Consider the following 18,279-nt stretch of genomic DNA (forward strand, 5'->3'; position numbering starts at 1 on the left):
GCATTGGTTCCAGTAAATGAAGAGCAACTGACAGCATAGCAATTGGACCAGCTGCCCTTGGATCCAGAGGTTGCAAGTTCGAATCCCATCTCCAGCTGTAGTACCCTTGAGCAAGGTGGTTACACTTAATTACTCCAGTAAAATTACCCAGCTGTATGAATGGGTAAATAGTTGTGTGTATCTTACCATGGTAAGTCACACTGGAGAAAAGGGTCAGCTAAATGAAAAAACGTAAAATGAAATTCCTAAGACATGTCACAGAGAATGCACAAACACATATAAACATGGATATAAATCACATCTTAAAAATTAAATAAATTAAAAAACACCCACAATTCAAACTGGCTGTATTCAGCCAGGTCTCATAAAAAGCAAATGGGAGGAAAGGTTCGAGAATCTCTCTGCTGGAATAACTGAGTATAAGTATGTTGGAGATTTGCTTGCCAGACTTTCATGTTGAAGAGCTTGGCTGGTTGTCCAGAGCTCGCACAGATTCCATTATGGACTGGATATGTTATAAACAACTACAAATGTCAATGTTAGCACTGAGACAGTAAGCACTCACTACAACGCAACACAGAGACTGAGAGGAATTTTGCTTTTGGGGATGACTTGCATAAATTTTCTGAATAACCTGTTCAACTAAAAAGGGAAAGAAAGAGCCTGAAGTCCACTGAGGATTGATGCAGAGGACATATAGCTTGTAGCACTCAGAATTCACGGTATATTTTAACCTCGCTTTAAAATGGAGAAAGTATTCATTTTTAGACTCGTGGGATGAAAATGTTGTAAGCAAAAACATGTAATACGGAACAAGTTTGCCTCTGTGTGTGGGTTCAGGGTTAAGGGTCACACCAACCTGCAGTGCACAGTTCATCATGCGCACAATGTGGTCAAACTGCTGGTGGTTCAGGATGGCTCGGTTCTGCTGCACGTGAAGCCGGAGCTCCTCAGTTAGGCACTGGCGGGCCGACTTGCCCTTCAAGGCCCGGAGTGCAGCAGGAAGCATCTGTGTGCAAACACATAAGTGCACGTACACACATGGAAACAGAAAAAAATCCCTTGAAATCATCAAGTGATTGTTTCTTGTTGATACAACCTTCCTCTCAGATTACTGAAATACAGAACCACAACCTCATGTTATTGGCAAACAAAGGACCAACCCTGTATTTGCCAATAAGACCACCTGGCTAAAGACCATGGGTTGCCAGCTATGTTGCCATCACACATTATCTGCTCAAGGCTGTGAAATGCTAAGTATTAAAAAAAATTGCACATTTTACATTTATAGGCATTTATAGAAAGAACAAAATAGCAGCTTCCACAATGCTTTGTACACGTGCAGTTTGTTGTGGATGGTTTTACTGGCACACCAGTGCAATTAGCCGTGCACTCGTTTTTGCAGCCGTGTTGGGATGCAGAGCTTCTTTATATAACTCCTACGCAACTCCCAGCACTGCACACTGGACCTGGATTCTGTTCTACCCCATACACCAGGGATGGACGATGGTCAGAAAGCCAACATATGTTCACAATGACTCAGATTCATTGTGCAGCTGTATAGTGATATTAAAGTAGAATCAACTTAAGTGTTGATTGTTGTAAAGAGTATGTTAAAGGAACAAATTATACTCATACACCTTAACAACTGGCTACTTTCTAGAAGATGCCTACAGAAAGATGTGAGAAGATGGGAGTATGCTGGAAGAGGTTATCACCTTCTCTGTCTCCAAGGTCTTATTGTCGAAGATGGATGTGACGCAACTCCTAACAACCTCGAGTCTCCGCGCGCTGTTGAAAATGGAGCCTGTCTGGCCGGAGATTGACACTAAAGCAAGAGGGGTTGAGGGGATACAAGGGTTACACTTGGTCATACCTTTTTCTTTCTCAGAAGACCACCACACAAAAGTCTCCTTTTCATTCCGGGTTTAATGGAAGTCCATAATCATTGCCATTGGTTGTTCGTTTTGAGCATCATTGTGGTGTTAGTAAAATTGCAGATGATGTGCCTGTTTGTGGTTGTCAGTTGTATGTCCATACACCACATCACATGCAAGTATTCAAAAGCAGGCACCTTACAGAAAGAATATGACGAAAGCTTGACTAACACAGTTGACGTAGCCATGACGAACAAGAATGTGGATGCCGTTACCAGTGTATCAGTAGGTGGGGATAGCTGTAACGGGAAGTGATTTACGTACCCACTGGTGGTCCGGCCGGCACCACACACCTCTTCTCAGCCCGGCCAGAGGCTGCAGGGGCAGGATGCTTAGCCTGCCCCTCCTCCAGCAGCGCCTGCACACGTGTCCCATTTAGTACTGGGAAGGGCATCACGTGCACCCGCAGGTGGGAGCCCTCTGTGGGACGCGGAACTTTCTGGAAGGCCATGTGGGGGTTTGGGTTCTCCTGGGGCGCACAAGGAGCACAGGGTGCAGGATCTTATCAGCACATGGTCAGTGCGGTCAGTACGAATTTACCAAGAGGGGTGACCGCGAGGCCGAGTGCAATGTGGATGTGTGTAAGAATGAGTGGGAGGGTACAGTAATGGACAGGACTGAAAGAGGGGAGGGCTATGCAAAAGTGCTTTATGACAGGAAGGTGCGTAAGATGGAACAGCAATCTGTGAGCTGCAGTCAAAGAAACGCTCCAGCAGAAGAGGTATGGGTTCATTCTTACGTTCTTGTAGAGTTGCTCGGAAAGCTCACGGATACGCTCCTGTAGCTTTGCCTGGTTCTGCTCCTCTTCCTTGAACCGCTCCACATCACAGGCCACCAGCTACATGATGATGAGGAACACCACAATGTAGCTGAACCAATCACAGCTGTACAGTAAAGCTTTTCTTGGTGCAACTCCAAGGTTGGCTTATGTGGCCACAGCACCACCCAGCATTTAGAAAACACCGTAACACATAATTTAAAACATGTGACAGGTGGGGAAATTCCACTGCAACAGAACTGATGAGGGCTATACCTGCCAGACAGATCTCAGAGCAGTTTACACTAAGGTAAAGAGTACCTCGTCAAAGAGATCACAGGCTCTATATGGGGGACCTCTCTCTGAGACAAAGCCAGCAAATGCCATTCCGTCCATCACCTTCGTCAGGAAATCATTCTCAATGAGACCTCTTTGGTCCAAGAATGCCGTCTAGGGAAAGCCAAAGTAAGGATTCATTTAGGTAAATTCCCATGCTTCCCCTACATAACACATCCTAGTAAGTAGCAGGTCAGGTACAGATAAAGAAGACAGAATTAACTTTATGAATTATACACATACGAAACTTGTCAACATGTTAATTAATCCTGTAAAACTAAGCCAAACTGAATCATAAAAGCCTATCAAACCATAAAGATTTTGGGAAAAAGAGAAACACATAAGATTTGGACAACTGAGGTGGTTTATTAAAATTAGATCCACAGAGAGACTGCAAGTTCACACTATATATATATATATATATATATATATATATATATATATATATATATATATATATATATATATATATATATATAGAGGCATATTTTAGAAATGAGGGTTAACTTCATATAATACTGTAGGTACATGCATGTACAATTGCATTTTACATTCAGAAGTGTAGGACAAAAATGCTATGCTATACGTTATGCTATTTTCACTAAGTGCTTTGTGGAACAGTGTTAAATTCCTGACTGATTCTGGGATTTGTGGGGCAAGGGGAAATGGGGTGAAGGACCTTGTGATGGGTCACCAGGAACATGGACAGACACATTCCCGGAGGGGCCGACTGGTAGCCCACCTTGTGGAAGTGTATGACCGGTTCGGAATGGATGCGGATCAGCTGCAGACATGACCTGTAGCCCTGGAAGAGCTGAGCAAACAGGCGCAGGAACACAGCTCGCACCTCTTTGTCCTGGGGGTACACAGAACATAAGCTTTACCCACAACGAACAAATCCCATTGCCTTTTCTACTGAGGTGACAGAATGCATCTCAAAGAAATGCACGTTAGGATGTCAGTTTAAATTATTCAGGAAGAAGAAATGATGCCATGCAATCTCTAAACATTTTTCACAGTCTCCATTTGACAGGCAAACACTTCATCTGTCTTAGATAAGCTGTTGAAAAAGTACCTTTCGTTTAAGGAATGTAAATACCAATAATCCACACTACTACACACAAGGCCTTACCAGCAGTTTCATGTTGGATGAAGCTATTCGAGGGGGTGGAAAAGCATTATCTGCTACTTCGAGGTCAGGATGCAGAACCTTGGGTAAAAAGGAAACCATTACTATCTGCACATTTCCTGTGGCGCGTTAATATGTTATATCCGGTGTATCATCTTTTAAGGAATTTAGGTAAATCAGCGTAAAAGCTAAGAAATATAACATGGTAAGCTAGTCCTGCTAAAGCAATTACATGATTACAAATACCCATAATTGGTCCCTTTCTCTTGGTGGTACCTTGAACATTCTTGTTTGTGCTTAAAAGGAGACAGAGACCACTGCACAGCATGCTGACTCTACTGTGTCATAAGAGCAAGATCAACTCCATCATCTTTGAGGCCATTATGGGGCCAGTGAATTTGCTGTATATGGTTTAGAATGTTGCCTCTTGTATATGCCAGAAAGAAGAAGACAGTTGTCAGTGTGTCCAGCAAGGCCAGCTGCACTGGGTTTACCATAGACAGTGCTGCCTGGGTCTGCTGCAGCAGTGGCTCTGGCAGGTGAGACAGGTGGATGCACTCTGGAATCTTTATCGTTCCTCCATCCAGATCTGCGACTATGACATCCAGCTGTAAGCAGAATGGGTGTGTGCAATCATCATGCGGTGAACAGCTCATTGACCTTGACCTGAGTTCAACACTACAAATTCCAATGATTCATATAATTTGAAGAAAATTTTCACCCACATCAACTTATAGCTACCATTTTTAGAATATATACACATATATTAATATATTGCTAGTTTTTTCTTCCACTGAATAAAGTCAGTTACATAACTTGCTGAAAGTTCAGCTGAAGATGCCTTCCTTCAATGACTGTGTCAACAAGTTAAACATCTTACCTACTCCACTATCTACTGCCTCAAAATCTAATTACTGGTGAAGAAATTATCTTTTCGGGTTCTTCAAACGAATATACAGGTGCCCCATTTGGGGCAGATTGATGTGCAGAGTTTGGTGAGCTTACGAGTTCCTGAATCTCACTCTGGAACATTGAGTGGACCCCAATGATGAATGGCGTAGGTGAACTCAACACTTCCAGTAAGCGTGAGGGGAGGACAGGAATGTACGGGTAACTAGGATTTATAAAACAGATAACAGTCAAAGTTATAGTCAGTCTTTAAAAAAATGACAATAAAGGGGATAAAACTAAACTACAGAACAAGAACTTGAAAAACAAAAGGAAAAAAACAATGAATATTAAATTAGAAGATACTGAACATTGGCCAATGAACCTCTGCAATAACAAAAAAAGCTGAAATGAGTACACAAAATACATTAATCATATTGCTGTAAATAATGTCTTATAACTGTATACATACTGTGTCATGTATTTACAAGGATTACAGAGAACCCTGTATACTAATGTAACACAAAAAAAGTTTAGAAAAGTGATGGTCAATATGTTCAGCAATAAAAGTCACTTGTGCATGTGATTGTCATGCCCACGAAAAGATGCATTTAAGCTATGATAAGCAGTTTCAGTCAGTGTGTGTGTGTGTAGATGGAAGACCACCACAGTAGAAGGCCTCTAAGGCTGGGGGTCTGAGAAACATACCTGTATCTGAGAGGAAACATGAGGGACTCCAGAGCGCGGCAGGCCTCCCCCAACCGCTGGTAGCTGGTGGAGTGAAAGAGGACCTTGTGCTCAGTAAGAACCGCACAGAACAGGCTCAGCACGTTCTGGATACCTGCATAGTAGAAGGACATCTCATGAACATCAGCACTCTCCAATGTATGCCAATGCTAACCTAGTGTAGTCTAGTTAAAAACACCTATTTGCTTTCTTATGGCTGGCAATTTTATTTGAACACCTGCAACGTCAAAGGTATCCTCTGAGCAGAAATATGTTTTTCGGTTATGCTCTGTGCTTATAATTAAGAAACTGAGGAATATGGACATACCAGCTGATAGTGTAGTGGTTACAGCTCTTGCTTTTAAGCCCAAAGGCTGCTGGTTCAAATCAAATCTCCTGATGTGGTACCCTTGAGCAAGTTATTTACCTGAAGTTGGAACTATTTTGCAACTATTTGTACTGTCTGTACACCTTGTCTTTCTTCTGTGTGTTTCTGTAGTGTCCATATCTCTCTGTATGCCAGCTGCTGTACACAAATGAATTTCCCTCCCAATAATCAATAAAATAAGTTTAATATAATATTATAACTAAAGGTGTTAAGAGTCATAACTCCCTTTTGCTTTGAAAATCTAAAGAATTCTGTATTGCAGCTGGGGGAACCTTTGCAGTCACCCAAATTAACTGCATAACTACCTCTGCTCTTGTTCACTTCTTCTTAATGCCATCTGGCCACAAGCTTACAGATCACTTCAGATGTACAGACTTGAGGCTCTGTGCAGTTGAGGAGTCAAGTCTGGTCAAATTTTTTGTTCCAAACCAGTGTTATGCATCCAACCCTAGCACGACATTCCAGTAATCTCTTTTCAAACTAATCTGTGATCGGAAAATGCACTTAACTTCACTTTCCCCATTATTGCCAAATTGCATTTTCCTTTGTTTATTTGTCCTGAAATATATCCCCAAACATAAGAGAGCTGATAATATGATTCCAGGGTACCTGAATTAACCATACTAACAAGACAATTTCATACCATCCTGTAGGTAAAATAACATGCAACTTAATAATAAATAAAATGATCACAAAAACACATCCGGTTCTTACTTGACACTTGTTCCTGATATTAACCAGACACAACCAGAAAATGTACATCCAAATATAGTCAGATGTTCATATCCTTTAAGAAATAAGCACGAAGAATGGCGAATACCACTATGACAGATTTGAAGTTTACAGTTCCTGTTATTGTTTGCTATCACACTACCAGTGGATGAATTAATCAAAGAATTGCAGAAAAATGCTGACAGAAATCTTAGTCAGAGATCCCGGTTCTGGTTCATGCTGTGTTGAGGTTGGACTTGCACCAACAAACAGGAACGCAGATATGGTCATTTCTGTTTTTTTGTTGATGACACATCTCAATTAATACACAAACGGGAGTTACCTTTATCTTTTAAGATAATTTCTCTTACCCTTACAAAATGTACAAAATGCTCTTTGCATGTAGCAACACAGTGCCAACACTAAAGAAATATGTTACCTTTAGAGAAGTCCTATTAAAGCCTGGCATTAAAAGACTTAGTACTTAATGGTGCTTAGGCAACTAACAGCAAAGGCTGTTATTTGCTAAATATAGAAATGATGCGTAACTTGTCACCAGTTCCAAAACTCTGATTCAGAGTGGAGGGTTCTCAGTAAACCCAAAAACACTCAGCCACCCAGTTATTTTCTGACCTTGAGCTATTTACTTATCTGTACACATGTGCAACCCCAAATAGCACTGGCACAAACAGACAAGACGGCTGCAAGCAAGAATCTCCTGAGCCGTTGATTCTTCGTCCTTCCTATTCCCTGGGGTCTGCATTTCCTGTTGAATGTGACAAACTCACAGGAAATGTTTCTGCAGTGACTTTTCGGCATGAAGTGATGTGTGGGTGGGACACATATCTACTCCCCCTGTGATGAGGGACCTCTAGGGCCTCTCGGAAGTCCCATTCAGAGAAGTATCTTGGCACCTGACTGGTTACAAGAATGCACCATAAATAAGGACATCATTTCAGATGGAAAAGCACTGAGACTGAAAGCACAAATGGAAAACTACAGTGAAATGCTGTGGTTCCAGACACTGACTATTTGGTGACTTCATGACTGAATCTTTGGAACAATGACTGTGGAAGTATTCAAAAATGCTGATCGTGGCTGAAGTATGTTTTGTGGCACTGTTTGGAATTAGTTAGGTACAGGTATATATAGCTATAAGCTAAGGATAACAGGATGAAAGGACAAATATACAAGGTAGGTGGGGAGAGTGAGAAGAAGAAGAAAAAAACACCATCTTACCATTTTTAACCCTCAATCTAAGTCAACCCCGTGAAGCACAGTACTAAAGGTCAGTTCTTATTCAGTTAGCCAAACACAACAAAGATCAAGAGTCAATTTCACCTTCTATTCCAGCTTTGAACCCTTTCAATAAACAATGGCTTCAGACACTATTGTGCTTTGAAAAAGCTGAACTTTTATGACACTTTGTTTTATCTGGAAGACATGCTGCTTTTTTTCTATAAATACACAAAACAGCAGAAAGCCACAGCATACAGAAAAGCAGTTTCAAAGTGTTACATAATGTTTTTATGAAAAGTTCACTTCTGACCAGTGCAGAGAAAGGCAAAAAGCACAAAACCTGCACCAAAAGTAGAGACAGTAGCAGAAACACCCCTGATAAACAGTATTTCAATACTCAGAAACAACATTCAATACATTTGGCGCAATGTTAAAGATCAATACTGAAAGTGAAACAAAGCAAATAGCGAACAAGGTATAGACAGTGATAGTAAGCTTGAGGGTCTATTTGATACAGTCATAACATGCATGCTGTGAGGTGAACATTAGTTAATCAGTTCCAAAGACCTCTCAATTCTAAAATTAGATTTTAAAATGAAAGAGAAAAAAAAAAAAAAAAAAAAAAACACATAAGTACATATCTGCACTGACATCATCTCCCATGACAACTTCCTAATTGTTTAGGTATGTGGAGGGAAATGAACATTCTCTAAAGCCTGGCCTTTGGACAGGACATTTTAACCAGCAGCATGACCAGCAGCATTCTTTGATAAATGTGTTGTTGATTAACAGAACAATGGGAAAATTTAACATTGTAAATAAGCAGGGGAATATCCTCTTCTGGGCTCCAAGCCGGCTCTGGACCGGGCTGGGGCAGGTCGACTCAAGACTGCATGGCACATGCATTGCTGGGGTGCCAGATTCATGAGGCCTGCTAAACAGGATTCAATTATCAATTGCTCATGTTGTTTTGGTTGTATAACGTAAAAGGGGAAATTCAGGAAAAATTACAACTTTGAAGCAGAACATTTAATGGACTCCAAGATGGCCTTAGAGAGAGTATATCTCTACCAAATAATTGTGATTCATTTTTACAGTAAAAAGTATTTAAAATTATAAGAACACAAAGCATTCACACTGGATAAGTCAGATTCAGACATGGTCTTTAAAGTTCCATCCAGCCTGTTTCCTTCTTCACTACTAATTACAAACGTAACAGCAGAAAAATGTTCATCTGAAGGCATTATCCATTCTGAGAAGCAGCTGGTGGTGGAGATGGATTTATCTGCATTTATCAGTTTTTATCTTCTTTATAACTGACTGAAAATGGAGAGACTTTACTGTAACATCAGAGTGCTGTCACTCAAGATAGAGTAACACTGCTTCTAATAAATTGTGGCTCATCCAGTGCAGAAGCATTACCTCCTGGATCCCAAACCATCACTGTAAAGTCAACACACAACAATATTCCCTTTATTCCCTTACATAAACATATTACCCAGTTACAATGCTACAAATGTACACGTTATAGGATTACATTTGCATGTTATTGCATGGATACAGTGTGTGCTGTTCCTTTCCTTTCAGGCCTTTAATGAGGGCTGTTTTAAGCTTATGTCAGTGAACTGCATCCTTCCACAACCTGCATACCACAAGACTCAAAGAACTGGTCACACTTTTAAAAACCACAGCTCTTCACAACAGTTCTCAAAATTAAGGACAGACACTTGGTCCGATTAGGTCAAGAAGTTTATCACGGTAGCAAATGAATGAGCCATACCAGGCATTCAGATAAATGATAATTTCCTGAACGACTATGAGGTCATTGTAAGGGTAAATTCCATCGTTGTGAAAACAGTCCCTTGAACTATAAGTGACTATGTATTTGTGTCTGTGTCAGCTTGTATGTGTACGGGAACTCGGGAGAGGAGTACGTGCGTGTGTCACGTATACCTACCTAGCTGCTGAAAGAGGAGTGCCACGCTTTTATACGTGATGGGCAAGTTACTATTCAGTGGAGTCTGGATCAGCTGCCGGTCGCCTGCTCCAAGCGAGAAGAGTTTCTGTCACAAAGACAAATTAGTAAGGTCAGGGTGAAACATTTGTCTTTTAGTATTCAGTGCATCTCCAATACTGACAACAGGAGGCCTTGGTTTCTGAGGCTGAGAATATGAACATCATTAGAAGCTAACCCAAATGCCTTGGGAGAAGAGTTATGCTATTATTCCAGCCTCTGACAAGGATGAGATAAACTGCACACACGTTCATGCGATTTAACCTTCTACATGGACACACAGTTTTTGGGCATAAAATTATACCCAAATAAACAGTCTTCCTTTAAGTGGAAGTCAGACATTTAGATGACATTTTTCTACTACACACGATTGCCTGTAAACCAACATATAGAATTGGTCATTACACATCTGTTGTGTCATATGAGAAAGACTGATTCCAGTTAAGTAACAATTTTGTGGTAAAATTAAGGGACACGAGCAGTTCACTTACTAGGTGCACTGCATTTATTTATTTGTATGTAGCTACTCAATGCTAGTTTGTGTTCAGGTTGGGTAGGAAGGTAGGAATCTTTTGTATTGTAATTCTTCTCTGCATGAGTCACTTTGTCATCCCCAGAAAAATCTCAAAATAAAATTTTAAGATCTGAGAACAACCATTTCTTAATAAAATGTATATATCAAGCAATTCTGGTGATACGGTAGAACGTCAGATATCCAAACTAATTAGGGCCAAGGTTGGCTTGGTGGATTAAATCATTTGGATATTCAAACATACATGAGAAAACAAATTGATAAAACCTTGTCGTTTCTTTTGCCTGTAGATGCCATTATTAACATAATAGTGCGGTAATATTAAAATCAAAAAGCAAAATGACACAGCATTTCATTTTCAGTCACAGACAAAAACTGGAACACTGAATGATTAGAAACAAAACGCCTGCAATAATCTTACAGTACAGTGGCCCAGAGTACACTGAGGGAAAGCTAACCACCAACACTCACCACACTGCTGCACTCACAATGGACAGTCCTGAGTCCATACAGTAGCTAAAGCCAACATTTGATGTTTATCTTCTGGCATGACAAAATAAGTATTTCTATGCTACACTGTATATATCTTCAAATAAATAACATGAAAAAATGCATTAAACGACAGGAGTAACATGTCAGCATAACAACCAGTACACTAAAAGTACATAGATACTGTAATTTTTTTTGGGAGGGAGACAGCGGTGGTTTCGATATAACTGATGTTCAGCTAATTGACATTCTACTGTATTTCCATTTGTAATATTTCTAAACTGAATCAGCTAGCTGGAATTATAATCCTTTGTGAATGATGGCACTTTCGGCAATTGATTTTTCTTATTCTCAAACTACTCAAAACACATACACAGCCCCCCCCCCCCCCCCCACACACACACACACACACACACACACACACACACACACACACACACACAACTACAGAGTAGCCTTCATATATTTGAGTGATAAACTCTTACTTTATCCTTTCCAAGTATAACAAATCCAAGCACCAAATAAAGTGAGCTCTGGGTTTCGCTACAAACAGATAGGTTGGAGATGGTGTGAACACATTGGCTGTGGACTCTGTACACAACCTGCCTCGGCACTGCCTTACCTGAGAGCCGCCTGCCAAAGGTACAAGGCAGCAGAAGAGGTTTGCCACCAGGCCCTCAAGGGGGGAGTTGAGGGAGTCTATGTAAACTGTGTAGATCAGGCCCAGACATCCCTGCAGGACAAAGAAAAGACTGATTTAACACTTCCTCACACATCTGACTGTGCACAGTGCCAAACAGCAGTGCTACAATGAACTCGCTCTTGCAACAAAGTGCTATTGGGCTCTACAGTTGTTAAAGCATAACATGAAGACAATCCTTACAAAGAAACCAGGGGAACCAGCAACGCACTCGTAACACACGCAGCACACGTCCACTAAGGAATGCTTCACAAGCTTTTAACTGTATGGAAATCTACTGGCATTAAAACAAAGACGCAAACCAGAACCCGACTCATTAAGCTGCAGACATGCTGCTAGAAATCATTGCCTAACCGATGGGAGTCACGAAGGGGTTAGCACAACAACGTGTGTATAAATCACCCTTGAAACACCAATAATTTGAGAAAAAAAAAATCAGTCATTTCACAAATCAGTGCTGTATGACATGATAAGCGTGCTTAATTATGTACCTCCTAGGAATAATTTGGAAAATGAGTAATATGACTGTTCTTCAACTGGAAAATTAAATTAAAAAATAACAATGAACTTCGATATTATGGGTTGAAAATTATGCAATACAAACATATACTGTTATTTTTGCAGCAATCATTTACACAGCAACAATACAGTAAAGAAAAGAAGCAAAGTTGGGAAACGCAACGAGGAGCTGTTGTACTTGCAGAGAAGAACCTACTGCTGAAATTCAGTGGACCTGCTGTCCTTGCCTCTAAAGTGTCCAGCTTTCCACAGTACTCTTCACACCTTGTTGAACAGAATTTAACAAAACTATCCTCAAAGGAAACAGTGAGTTTAACTGGGGCGTACAGCTGAACCAATGACTGATCAAATACACAAGATTTCCATTTCCTGTCTGGGAATGAAATACATAGTCTATTAATGTGATGGTAATTATTAAAAAGGCATACGGTATATACATTTCCCCTTTAGTTTTATATAACAGTAGTAAAATTTTTACAGAACCAAAGGAAAAATGTTTGGTCTACATATTTGTTTTTCCAGACTAAAATTTAGATGACTGCTTTTCAGCACCAGTCAAATGCTTCCCAACAATACAAGATGGGAGGGCAGAGAAGCACAAACAAAAACTCTGTCCGAGCAGGTGAGCACTCCTCACACCAGTCTGCACTGTCATGCTCAGGGTCTGACCAGTTGCCCTGTCATGAAGCTTCAGCTCCAATTATATCACTCGGCACACACAACTTACAGAAACTCAGCTTACAGGAGCTCTGCCATTTCAGGGGACTGTTTTGAACTTTGAACAAAAAAGATGAACAAGAAAATTAAGAGATATTTTGAAAAGTCTAAAATCTCCTCAGGTACACCATACTGTATTCTAAACATTTCAAGCAACCATCAGGCTATATCTTAAGAGACTTATGAAAGAAGCTAACTGAGAAATACAATAATTATTACCCGGAATATTTCTGGAAAATCCAGCCTGGACACCAGAATAAGACTTTTTGGTGCAAACACCTGAGCAGGTTTGATCAAACAGTTCTGTTCCTCTTCCTCATCTTCATCCCCATCCATCTCCATCCTCTTAGATCCCTGAAAGACATATAAAATGTAAAGCTGCATTTGTACAGGCCTTTGAATTAAATTGCTCAACTGTAATCATTTACTGTGCATCCCTGACGTACAGGAGAATTCTGTTCTTACCGTAAGTGATTGCTGACCCCCCTTTCCCACAAGTGCAAATTTTCTTGGTAAAAACACCATAACCAAAAATCCCACAGGGGAGGTCTGATTTTATTACAAAGACCTATGAGTTGACCTTACACAACCCCGGTGTCCACTGACTGAGCAAACAGGAGGTCCTCCAGGGTCCAGTGGGAACATAGCAGTGTAGCAGCAGCAGGGCTGACCGTGACCGGCTGGTTACAAGAGATGAGTCCACCAGGACCTCTGTCTCTGAGGGTTCAAAGGGGTTGCAGCTAGTGTCTACCTTCTGCTGCCAGCAGCATGCTCCAAAATAAACCCTGAACACCAGCCATCAGAGTGGTGAGCACATATTCTCCAGGGCCTGTTCTGTGTGGCTGTTGGGTCTACAAAACCTCAGAACAAGTCCGTCTGCCCAGTCTCCTCTGCTGAACGCACACTGTGCTACTCCAACAGTATCCTCAACAAGGCAAATGGAAGAAAGCTACACTTTGGTCATCAATGTTTATGCCACAGTATTGTGTGTGATGCACACTTGGCAGGAACTCTGTCAGTTAAACAATAACAGAATACTGCTGATAAAATACAAAGACATTAACATTGCTGCTCACAATAATCTCACATACTCCTTTTAAAAACCAATTCATTTCTGTTAAAAAAAAAAAAAGACTTTATGCAGTGTAGCAGGCCCTTGAACACAGCAGTGCATGTCATATCAAAGCAGTCAAAGTGAGTGCTGTTTAAAAAAGTAGGAGAAAGAATGATTCATATCTGTGGAAAATACTACATAAGAAAAGAACCAATACAACACAAGCACAATGACAAGCTGCATTTCTGCTATAAAAATAAGCCAAACAAAAGACCAACAAGAGAGTCCATTCCCATTGTAAAGATAGTTGCCAATGCAGAAAAAAGCCTTATGAAGGCAAGACTCCAGTCAAGGTTAGGGAAGTGAGGCTGAACTTTTCCTTTGAATCAGAAGTGACATTTATGGGACATCTTGGAACATTCAAACTCAATAATACAAATCACTGCACTGAGTTGTTGCATGAAAGAGGAGATCAGTTAACCAGAGGGTCTCTGGTAGGAGGGGCTCATACAAGGTCAAAATACCCTCCAGATCAGCAGAATGACTCCTAACAGTTATCAGTTTGCCAATTTAAAACATGATAAGGGTTCCAGGAAAAGAAGAGCCCTTGTGAAAGGAGATGAGATGAGCGCTATAATTTACCAAATTCACACGTCAGCTTTAGATGATAGATGATTTAAAAGTACTAAAACAGTGTTGTGTGAATGTGGAACTCCCCAGTAACCAGCCGTCTTGGACATTCTGTTGCTGGATTTGTACATTGAGAAATCCTGATCATGTCATAGTTTCAATCAATTCATCACTTCAGTCTCCTGTAATATTGCTTGTATTAAAATCCTGCGCTGTTGTCACACCTCTGCAGACTTCAGTTTTATAAATAGCACAAAAAAAAAAAAAAAAAAAACTTACTTTTGTCAAGTACTGTCTTAAGCCCTACAACTCAAACTATCCTAGCATGTCACTACACTATTTTTTAACTATAAACAGAATTAACACAAGTTTGCCCTTTAAAAATCATTATATACTTTTTAATTATATACACACAAAAAAAAAAAAAACAGTTATATTCAAATTAAAGGGTAATTCAGGAAGTATTCACAATAATTTAAACAATTTTTTTCCACATGCCGTTTACTGGTGGAAAAACATAATACTGGACGTGAAACGGTTAAATTTGTTTTTGAATTGAAAATATTGTTTGGGATGTTATCACCCAAACTGTGTTAAGCTACATTGATTGTTATATATGAAGTAGCTTTTAGCAATGGCTTAATTTTGAAACGCTAAATCTGCTGTAAAACCCATAAAAATGGTTGCAATGACAAAACTGACTAAATTGAATATGTGAACAACAGCGCCCTCTGCAAATGTTCATGTAGCCATCAGAGGACAAAAGCCTGGTATTATTTGGAAATAAGGATTTGTTTTTGTTCTTACTGACCTTTGGTGACTGTAGGTCAAGTGCAGGTTTGGGAAGTTACAAGAGGACGGGCCTCCATCCAATCATAACACAAGCACAGTAATGGCCGAAAACTTCTTTCCTGTACTAATCTAACCCATGACAACCTTAGGGGTACACAAATTGCATTGACCACAGCACTGTGGTTTATCTAACAACCACTGAGGTCCTGTTATTACATCTTTAATTTCTAATACTTGACACTTTTTCATGAAAGCAATAACACAGTTTCTATAAATGTTCACTGTAAACTTTAAAGTTCAAGAGCAGCAGAAAATAGTCCATTGCAGACAACTTTCTATACTCCAGAAATCAATAACAATGTAATAAATTAGCATACCAGTACTGGCATCTTATGTAAACATGCCCTTCTTCCTTCCCGGTTTTCAGAAAAACCAGTTGCCATTGATAAAACCACCACTAAAATGGATAAATACCAATTCACTTTTTTGCTTTTACTGGTTAAACATTAACAGCTGGCTAACAGCTGGTTAACAGCTCTAATGATGCTTATGAGTCATTTCAGATTTAGATTTGTTTTCTTCACAGAAAAATCTGCATAAATGGTCAAATACAAAGTTGCAGCACACAGCCAGACCTTAGTTTGTTAGATTTATTCCAGCAGAATGTACCCGTAATTCACAACCATGCGTAATCAGATCTGAAGACCAGATCTACATGCATGCAAATGTCTCGTTGCCAAAACTATAATATTTTCATTACTCCAGGATGAGAAGGTGTACAGAAGGCCTACTAAACTCATGGTCCTGGAAAGCAAATTCCTGCAGGTTTTCCAGCTTTCCTTAGACCACTAAAAGCTCAGAAATGGAGATACAATCAAAACAGAAACCTAAGACAGGTGGTTCACCACCTAGAAGGAATGGAAACCTCTTGGAACTGGTGCTCCACGAACATGAGCTAAATAGCCTTTCCTTTCATTGTATATTCAGAGAGTTCTTTGGGTTAGATGCTGGAGGTATACCTGTTTTACTTGTTGGTCTAGTAAAGTAATGGAAATATTTAATTTGTATGAAGAACTGCTGCCATACTCTGACATTAACATGCTCAGTATGAATATTTATACAGCCAGCAGATGTCCAGCAGGGTGTCAAAACTGCTCTGTGCTCCCAACACCCCCTTGACAATCTCAGTGAGAAATGCACCATGCAGGACCTTTGGCTCAGTTTCTTGCAGCCTTTACTCCCTCAGCTTGGCTGCATGAACCCTCACATCAGAGTCCTGCTTCACAGCAGATAGCACTGGGTTAAAACATCCCTGACACAGAGAGCAAGTTTCAACATTATTTAAAGGATTTGATTATATTATAAAGGAAAGTGCATTCCTTTAACAATTGGCTAACTTTTTTTTCTTAGAATATAATCAGATTACATTAATCACTGAAGTGCTTAGAATTATTACAGTTATTCTCAAACTATTTAACAATGCTCGTAGAACTCTCATTACTTTATAGAACTTGGATCACATGTCAGGACCTTTCAGGTACATAAAGTCCATTCCAGTAAGTTTGGCAACTCCCATAAGACAGCAGCATACTGACAACAGAACTCTTTGGAGGCTTTATATATTTAATAAAATTCAAACAACATTCATATTTACTGACAAAAACACAGAAAAAGTTAGATTGCATTTTGGAATTGCAATCTGCTATGCCAGGACTCTACAGATCAGTGTCTCTCCCCAACTGAAGAAACAGCCATGTGGTCTGACAGGTAAGCACTCAAACAGACATGAGTCACTGAGGTGCAGTACCTTAGGAAAGGGATGATAGAAAGTTCTTTATATACCAAAACCTACCATCCTCATCATGTATGCTAGATATGCACTGTAATTCACAAGGCAATACATGAATATGTGGGTCATTGTTACAAATAATCGATTTCGGCGGACTGAGCGGATGAGACCCACGAAAGGTCCAATGGTCCAACGGTCAAGAAGGCGGTCTCAGTAATGCTATGGGAGTAAACCCAGACAGAAAATCCGGAGTGGAGCCCCGAAGGCGGATGGATGTCCTTGACACCCTACCGGCAGCTCCTGCAGTCAGACTGGCATCAAATGTATTGCATTGCTCTCCTTTGGAACATGCCAACTCGGCCGAGGGGGGGATTCTGATCATTGGGCATCTCAGGACCCCCGAAATCATTGCCCAGGTTTGCGCCTTGGAGAAGTCACTCCAACGAAACAACACGGGAGACAATAGATACCGGTTATAAGTTCTTACTCGATTGGCGTAGAGAATGAACGCCAGGGATTGTCTCCGACGGTGGGAGAGATCATCGTGTCTCACTGGACAGCTACCGCCCGTCTCAAGCTGGGAAGCCCCCGGCCAATAAGGTGCTGTCCCGCCACAGTTCACCTGCCTCACTGGGTGCGTGGGGCTTAAGGCTTTCAACCCGACAAGTGGACTGTAATTAAAGCACCAGGCAAAAAGATAACCAAGAAAAACAGGGAGGTCTTTAGGCTTGCCTGCTGGAATGTACGGTCTATGCTAACTGGCCTGACTGATAATCTACAAAATGTGAGTGACACACGGAAGACTGCCGTAATCAACAATGAACTGAAGAGGGTTCGTGTTGACGTTGCCGCACTACAGGAGACAAGGCTAGCTGCGTCAGGATCCCTTATGGAGGCTGACTACACATTTCTCTGGTAAGGAAAATCAGACT

At 40.6% G+C, this 18,279-nt stretch overlaps 1 protein-coding gene across 2 annotated transcripts in view; it reads right to left on the reverse strand.

The window, feature by feature from the left end:
* The window catches only part of sbf2 (SET binding factor 2), a 98,056-nt gene that overhangs the window by 29,807 nt on the left and 49,970 nt on the right, over positions 1 to 18,279 (reverse strand). For both annotated transcript variants that reach the window (XM_018752609.2, XM_018752608.2), the window contains exons 4-16: positions 13,302 to 13,436; positions 11,769 to 11,879; positions 10,069 to 10,174; positions 5,756 to 5,888; positions 5,165 to 5,273; positions 4,654 to 4,767; positions 4,163 to 4,240; positions 3,773 to 3,886; positions 3,016 to 3,144; positions 2,677 to 2,775; positions 2,202 to 2,406; positions 1,719 to 1,828; positions 860 to 1,009 (exon numbers count right to left, since the gene is read on the reverse strand). In XM_018752609.2, coding sequence (XP_018608125.1) covers positions 860 to 1,009; positions 1,719 to 1,828; positions 2,202 to 2,406; positions 2,677 to 2,775; positions 3,016 to 3,144; positions 3,773 to 3,886; positions 4,163 to 4,240; positions 4,654 to 4,767; positions 5,165 to 5,273; positions 5,756 to 5,888; positions 10,069 to 10,174; positions 11,769 to 11,879; positions 13,302 to 13,436 — 1,593 coding nt within the window. The remainder of the gene's footprint in view (positions 1 to 859; positions 1,010 to 1,718; positions 1,829 to 2,201; positions 2,407 to 2,676; positions 2,776 to 3,015; positions 3,145 to 3,772; positions 3,887 to 4,162; positions 4,241 to 4,653; positions 4,768 to 5,164; positions 5,274 to 5,755; positions 5,889 to 10,068; positions 10,175 to 11,768; positions 11,880 to 13,301; positions 13,437 to 18,279) is intronic.

This window comes from Scleropages formosus, chromosome 11, assembly GCF_900964775.1.
Source record: "Scleropages formosus chromosome 11, fSclFor1.1, whole genome shotgun sequence".
In the NCBI taxonomy this organism is placed as follows: Eukaryota; Metazoa; Chordata; class Actinopteri; order Osteoglossiformes; family Osteoglossidae; genus Scleropages; species Scleropages formosus.